Genomic DNA, 7,978 nt, shown 5'->3' on the forward strand with positions numbered 1-7,978 from the left:
GTCATACCTGAATGGTCTAGTGGTTTTCCCTACTTTCTTCAATTTAAGTCTGAATTTGGCAATAAGGAGTTCATGGTCTGAGCCACAGTCAGCTCCTGGTCTTGTTTTAGCTGACTGTATAGAGCTTCTCCATCTTTGGCTGCAAAGAATATAATCAATCTGATTTCGGTGTTGACCATCTGGTGATGTCCATGTATAGAGTCTTCTCTTGTGTGTTTGGAAGAGGTGGTTTGCTATGACCAGTGCATTTTCTTGGCAAAACTCTATTAGTCTTCGCCCTGCTTCATTCCATATTCCAAGGCCAAATTTGCCTGTTATTCCAGGTGTTTCTTGACGTCCTACTTTTGCATTCCAGTCCCCTCTAATGAAAAGTAGGAAGTCCAGAAACCTCCTAGTTACTGCCCCACAAAAGCCTGTCCCTTTGGTGCCTCTGTGTGACACACTGACCCTGTCTCGGCTTGTCTGCAGCACCAGCGAGCCCATGATGACCCGGTAGCCCTGAAGTACACTTTCCATGAGGTGATCACTGCTGGGTCCGATGCATCCTTGAAACTGCGCACCCTCCAGAACCGCTGCCTGGTGCCTGGCTGGTACGCCACCCACATCGAGCGCTGGCTCAGCGCCTTTCACACCAACCAGGTAGGCCTATCCCTGACCCTCGGAAGGGCAGCCATAGCACTGACTTGGGGCAGTTAGCTGAGGACCTCAAGATCTCTTTTACCAGTGACAGGGCCAGAAATGTGGTTGTTGGACACTTAGGTCTTTGGGATCTTCAAAGGTTTCAGTCTTGTTTATCCCAAGCCCTTGTCCCATCACAGCAGGCTCTGTAACCTTAAGGGGACCCAGAAAGCCCTGGGATAGGCCCTGGGAGGGAGGGAGAGCCCAGTTGGAGAGGTAAACGGCCAGGTTGCTAAGGCATTTTAGGAAACCCTTGGAGGGTTTAGGCAGGAGAGTGACATGTAGTGCAGAAACTTGGAGAGAGGCGGGGGGGGTGTCATAGGGGCAGGAGGGAAGGCAGAGTCTTGGTGATGGATTAAATGCTGGGAGAGGACGGCATCAGTCAGAAGAAGCTGGCAGAAGGCAGGGAGAAAGACTGCCCAGCACTGAGGCACAGGGACTCCTCCTGTCCGAGGAGGAGGAGGAAGCACTCTATAGAGCGTAGGGGCCCCAACCCATAACCATGGCTGCTGAAGACTGGGGGCCTGTTGGCCCCTGGAGTGAAAACAGATTCAGATCACACTCTCCTTTTTCTTTATTTCCAGATTCTAGTCTTGGATGGCAAACTGCTGCGAACAGAACCTGCCAAAGTGATGGACACAGTGCAAAAGTTCCTTGGGGTGACAAACACCATTGACTACCACAAAACGTTGGCGTGAGTGTTATCTTGGCCTTTCAGCAGGGGGATGTCCTAAACAGGCACATGGGCCCAAAAGCCAGAGGCTGGAATGATTAGGAGAGAGACACAGATTAGAGTCAGCAAGTATGAGGAAGTATGCGTGGCCTTGAAGGCAGTTTAGCAGAAAAGTTAATATGACTTGAGTCATATAAACAAAGGTATTGACTCAAGAAAAAGGGAGGTGATGACTCTGTTCTCTTCTGGTAGTCCTTCCCCTAGGGTGTTCTTTTCAATCTGGACTGAACATTTTCAGAGTGTTTAAGTTAGACCAGCAATGAGCAACTCTAATACCCTTAAGGGTTTCTCAGCATTAGTTTATGACTTAAATATAATTTAAGGGAAAAGATACTATAAATATTGTCAACAGTTAATAATTTTCATCACTTAAAACCCCATCCAAGGACACTGAGGATGCCCTCCCAAGATGAATAAGTGCCCGCCTGTGTTGAGGGACTCAGGGCTGAGGAGAGGCTGTCTTCAAGGGTGAATCACAGGTGATGCACACAGCTGGATGAGGCAGTCTCAGGAGGAGAATAAAGTTTCCTTCCCCAGCTACCTTCTTCGGAAAGCCCTGCAGCAAGAATACCCCCATCTCCCTACTTTGGAGGATGAAGGTAGAAAAGGAAAGTCAGTCCTCTGCTCTGAGGGTAGAGAGGAGCAGCAGCTAAGGGCATAGCTGTGGCAGCAGAGATGCCTGGGTGAGGATTCTGGACCCATTACTTCTTTAACTGTGGGACTTTGAACTTGTGTCTTAGTTCCTTCAAGCCTCACTTTCCTCCTCTATAGGTTGGGGGTACAGATAATAATAATTCCTACCTCCCGAGGGTCACTATCTTGTGGAGCTCTTGGCTCAGTGCCCAGCATGTACTAATCTCAGTAAATGACAGCTGCCCTCAGCATCACCATGCCTACCCTGTGACCCATTCAGAAACCCCCATCTGGCTTTCCTGCCAGAAGGAAACTGTTCTCATGCCCAAGAATCTCCAGAGAGTTGCTGATCTGGGACTGAATTCTGATGTCATTATGCCTCCCCTCCCGGTAACAGCACCTTCTCTCCCCAAAATACCCTGGAAAGCCCAGCATGACTTCAGATTCTGAAGGCAGCCTTGCTTTGTCAGTTCTGGAGTTTACTAAACAACAGCAACTTTACAGTGATACACATGCTTAAACACAATTATAGATAGAGCATTTCTTGATAAAGATTGAATTTATTAAAAAGCAAAAGAACCCCTACTAAACGTTCTTCTCCTACTGGGTCTGGCCCCTGAGTTGGAGAGTGCCAGGAGGGTTTCCAGGCTGAGGAACGATGAAGCCTTTCCCCACCCCCACAGGTTTGATCCAAAGAAAGGATTCTGGTGCCAGCTGCTCGAAGGAGGAAAAACCAAGTGTCTAGGCAAGAGCAAGGGCCGGAAGTACCCGGAGATGGACTTGGATGTAAGTAGCAGACATGCCGCCTGTGGCAGGGGAGTAAATGATGGGGGTCCCGTACTGGAGAGAAGCTTCTCTTTACCTGACACCCAGCGCTCAATGCATTGCCTTGACATTTCTTGGATAGCATTCTTAGGAGGAAACATGGGCTAGGATTTAGCGACTCAGAGTTGATTTAGTCAGAGTATTTCCTTTCACAAGGGCTGAATGCTATGGGGCTTTGAGAATGAATCAGACATGTTCTTTGCCTTCAGGGAGCTCCTAGTCTAGGAGGAAAATGAGTCACACATGCAAATAAGTAGAATACAAGGCAAAAAGTGCTTGGTGTAATTAGGTATGCACGTGTGTGATGGCACTTCAGAACAAGGACGTGCCATGTGAAGCTGGACGGGTAAAGGCTTCTCACATGAGGTGGGGGCTGACTCTGGAGTTGGGCCTGGAAGGATGGAGTAGCATTTGGACCTATGGCATGGATGGATGAGGCATTCTTGTAGGAGAGGACATCCTTTATGGTATAAATGAATGGTAAAACATACATAACTGTGACTGTGGTTATGTTTCCGAGTTTTTTCATTACCCCTTGCTCATTTTTTAAAAATCCAAGTGTAGTTGATTTACAATATTGTATGTTTCAGGTACACAGCAAAGTGATTCAGTGTTTATATATATACATATATATATATATATATAAATTTTTCAGATTATTTTCCTTGTAGGTTATTACAAGATATTGAATATTGTTCCCTATGTTATGCAGTAAATCCTTGTTACTTATCTATTATATATAGCATTGTGTATCTGTTAATCCCATACTCCTAATTTGCCCCACCCCACTCCCTTTCCCTTTGGTAACAAATAAGTTTGTTTTTTGAGTCTGTTTCTGTTCTGTAAATAGACTTGCTTTTTAGATACCACATATGAAGTGATATCATACGGTATTTGTCTTTTTCTGTCTGACCTCACTTAGTGTGATATCCTGTAGGTCCATCCACATTGCTGCAAAGGGCAAGAGCGCGTTCTTTTTAATTTTCTAGTGTGTATATACACGTGCCGCATCTTATCCATTCATCTGTTGATAGTCACATGGGTTGCTTCCACATCTTGGCTATTGTAAACAGTACTGCTGTGAACATGGGGTGCACACATCTTTCCATTGCACGTATGTGAAAAGATACACGCATCCCAAGGAGTTGCTTTCTTTCTGGATGTATGGCTAGGCGTTGGATTGCTGGATCATATTCTAGATCTAGTGTTAGTTTTTGTTTTTAATCGGAGGAAAATTGCTTTATGGAGTCGTGTTGGTGTCTGTCATATATCAACATGAATCAGGCATAGGTATACATATGTCCCCGCCGTCTTGAACCTGCCTCCCACTCCTCACCACATCCTGCCCCTCTCGGTTGTCACAGAGCACCACACTGGGGTCCTGTGTTACTCAGCAGCTTCCCACTAGCTATCTGTTTAACATATGGTAATATATATGTGTTAATGCTACTCTGTCCCACCCTCTTCTTCCTCCACTGTGACCACAAGTTTGATCTCTATGACTGTGTCTCTATCCCTGCCCTGCTACTATGTTCATCAGTACCATCCTTCTGGATTCCAGATATATATATATATATATACACACACGATATTTGTTTTTCTCTGACTTCACTCTGTATAACAGGCTCTCAGTTCATCCACCTCCCTAGAACTGACTCAGATGCATTCCTTTTTATGGCTAATACTCCATTATGTATATGGACCACAACTTCTTTATCCATTCAACTGTCAGTGGAGATCTAAGTTGCTTCCATATCCTACCTATTATAAATAATGCTGCAATGACTAGTTTTTTAAAAGGAACCTCTCTATTGTTCTCCATAGTGGTTGTGCCAATTTTTACATCCCCACCAACAGTATAGGAAGGATCCCTTTTCTCCACATTCTCTCCAGCGTTTATTTTGTGTAGGCCTTTGATGTTGTCCGTTCTCATCCTTGTGGAGTGATCTCATTGTAGTTTTGATTTCCATTTCTCTAATACTTAGCCATGTTGACTGTCTCTTCATGTGCCTGTTGATCATCTGTATGTTCTCTTCAGAGAACTGTCTGTTTAGGTCTGCTCTTTCAACTGAGTTGTTTTTTTTTGATACTGAGTTACATGAACTATTTGTATATTTTGGAAATTAACTCCTTGGTTGCATCGTTTGTACATATTTTCTCTTTTCAGTTTGTCAGTGGTTTTCTTTGCAGCGGCTTTTAAATTTAGTTTGGTTCCATTTCTTTATTTTTGCTTTTATTTTTTTTGCCTTGGGAGACTGACCTAAGGAAACATTGCTATGATTTATGCCAGAATGTTTTGCCTGTGTTACTCTTCTAGGAGTTTTGTGGTATCATGCCTTACGTTTAGGTCTTTGTATCATTTTGAGTTTATTTTCATATATGGTGTTAGGGGGTGTTCTAATATGTTTCCTTTTTTTCTAAATTTTTATTTCATATTGGAGTATAGTTGATAAACAATGTTGTGTTAGTTTTAGGTATACAGTAAAGTGACTCATTGGTACATATGGATACACCTGTTCTTTCTCATCCCATTTAGGTTATTACAAAATATTAAGCATAGTTCCCTGTGCTATACAGTAAGTCTTGTTGGTTATCTGTTGAAAATATAGCAGTGTATATATATCAATCCCAAACTCCCAGTTTATTCTCCTCCTCCTCTAGTAACCATAAGCTTGTTTTCAAAATCTCTGAGTCTGTTTCTATTTTGTAAATAAGTTCATAAATGCTGCAGTGAACCCCGGGGTGCATTTTTTTTCCTTCTCATTATGGTTTCCTCTGGTATATGCCTAGGACTGGGATTCCTGGATCACATGGTAGGTCTATTTTTAGTTCTCTAAGGCATTTCCATACTGTTTTCCACAGTGGTTGCACCAGTTCACCTCCCATCTACAGTGTAGGAGGGTTTCCTTTTCTCCACATCTGCTCCAGTATTGTAGACTTTTTGATGATGGCCATTCTGACTGGCATGAGGTGATACCCCACTGTAGTTTCGATTTGCTTTTCTCTAATAATCAGTGATATGGAATATCTTTTCATGTGCTCTATAAGCCATCTTTGCTTATGTCTTCCACCCATGTTTTGACTGGATTGTTTGCTTTTTGATATTGAGCTACATGCGCTGTCTGTATATTTTGGAGATTAATCCCTTGTCATTGCTTCATTTGCAAAGATTTTCTCCCATTCTGAGGGTTGTCTTTTCATTTTGTTTATGGTCCTGTTTATTTTTGTTGTTATTTTCCTTACTCTAGGAGGTAGATCAAACAAGATCTTGCTGTGATTTATGTCGAAGAATGTTCTGCCCATGTTTTCCTCTTAAGAGTTTTATAGTATCTGGCCTTACATCTAGGTATTTTATTCTTTTCAATGCATTGGTAAATAGGATTGTTTCTTAAATTTATCTCTGATATTTTGTTGTTAGTGTACAGAAATGCAGTAGATGTCTGTGTATTAATTTTGTATCCTGCAACTTTACCGAATTCACTGACGAGCTCTAGTAGCTTTCTGGTAACACCTGTAGGATTTTCTTTGTATAGTGCGTCATCTGCAAACAGTGATGGTTTTACTTCTTTTCCAATTTGGATTCCTTTTCTTTCTTTTTTTTCCCCCTCTGATTGCCATGGCTAGGACTCCCAAAGCTATGTTGAATAAAAGTGACGAGAGTGGACATCCTTGTCTTGTTCCTGATTTTAGAGGAAATACTTTCAGCTTTTCACCATTGAGAATGATGTTAGCTGTAGGTTTGTCATTTATGGCTTTGGTTATGTTGAGGTAGGTTTTCTCTATGCCCACTTTCTGGACAGATTTTAATCATAAATTGGTGTTGAGTTTTGTCAAAAGCTTTTTCTGCATCAATTGATGATCATATGGTTTTTATTCTTCAATTTGTTGATGGGGTGTATCACACTAATTGACTTGAAGATACTGAAAAATCCTTGTATCCCTGAAATAAATCCCACTTGATCATGGTGTATAATCCTTTTACTATATTGTTGGATTAGAATTGCTAGTATTTTGTTGAGGATAAAGATCAGAGCAGAAATAAATGTAATAGTGATGAAGAAAACAGTAGAAAAGATCAATGAAACTAAAAGCTGGGTCTTTGAAAAGATAAAGTTGATAAACCATTAGCCAGGCTCATCAAGATAAAAAGGGGAAAAGGTGTAAATCAATAAAATTAGAAAGGAAAAAGGAAAAGCTACAACTGACACCACAGAAATTCAAAGGACCATTGGAAACTACTCTCAGCACTTACCTAAACACCAGCAAAATAGACAACCTAGACGAAATGGATAAATTCTTAGCAAGGTACAACCTGCCAAGACGGAATGAGGAAGAAATAGAAAATACGAACACACCAATCATAAGTACTTAAATTGAAATGGAAAATGTGATTAAAAAACTCCCAACAAACCAAAGTCCAGGGCCAGAAGGCTTTACAGATAAATTCTATCAAACATTTAGAGAAGAGTTAACCTTCTGAAACTCTTCCAAAAAATTGCAGAGGAAGGAACACTCCCAAACTCATTCTGTGAGGCCACCATCACCCACCCTGATACCAAAACCAGATGAGGATACTACCACAGAAAAAGAGAAAATTATCAGCGAATATCACTGATGAACATGGATGCAAAAATCCTCAACAAAATACTCTTGGCTAATTCTCTCTCTCTTCTCCCAATCACGAGTTTCGACCTTGTGCACTATAGTTTGGTGCTTCTACTATATGTTTTCTTTTGAAGGTTACCATTTTGAAGAAGGCTGTGAATAAATAATGGGAGTGGGGGATAATGGCAGCGGGGTGCTGGTTTTCCAGAGGCGGGGGCGGGGGTCACTCGAACCAGTGCATGACCAACGTCTGAGCTTCCCTTCCTGTTGCAGTCCCGCGCCTTCCTGAAGGACTATTACCGGGACCACAACGTCGAGCTTTCCAAGCTGCTGTACAAGATGGGCCAGACACTGCCGACCTGGCTCCGGGAGGAGCTGCAGAACACCAGGTAGCTGCGGCCCCCACCGCCGGACTGAATGTGACGGCAGGGACATCCCGCCACACGCTGAGCCAGACTGACCTGCAGAGTGGGGAGTGGGGCCCGGCTGGCCAAGCACTCACAA

At 42.8% G+C, this 7,978-nt stretch overlaps 1 protein-coding gene across 5 annotated transcripts in view; it reads left to right on the forward strand.

Moving 5' to 3' along the window:
- The window catches only part of NDST1 (N-deacetylase/N-sulfotransferase (heparan glucosaminyl) 1), an 85,116-nt gene extending 77,144 nt beyond the window's left edge, over positions 1–7,972 (forward strand). For all 5 annotated transcript variants that reach the window (XM_010850572.1, XM_010850571.1, XM_010850573.1 and 2 more), the window contains 4 exons: positions 469–639; positions 1,263–1,372; positions 2,728–2,830; positions 7,748–7,972. In XM_010850572.1, coding sequence (XP_010848874.1) covers positions 469–639; positions 1,263–1,372; positions 2,728–2,830; positions 7,748–7,867 — 504 coding nt within the window. In that variant the 3' untranslated portion in view covers positions 7,868–7,972. The remainder of the gene's footprint in view (positions 1–468; positions 640–1,262; positions 1,373–2,727; positions 2,831–7,747) is intronic.
- Positions 7,973–7,978: the final 6 nt, after the last annotated feature.

The sequence above is a fragment of the Bison bison genome, unplaced genomic scaffold (assembly GCF_000754665.1).
Source record: "Bison bison bison isolate TAMUID 2011002044 unplaced genomic scaffold, Bison_UMD1.0 scf7180017864291, whole genome shotgun sequence".
Taxonomy (NCBI): Eukaryota; Metazoa; Chordata; class Mammalia; order Artiodactyla; family Bovidae; genus Bison; species Bison bison.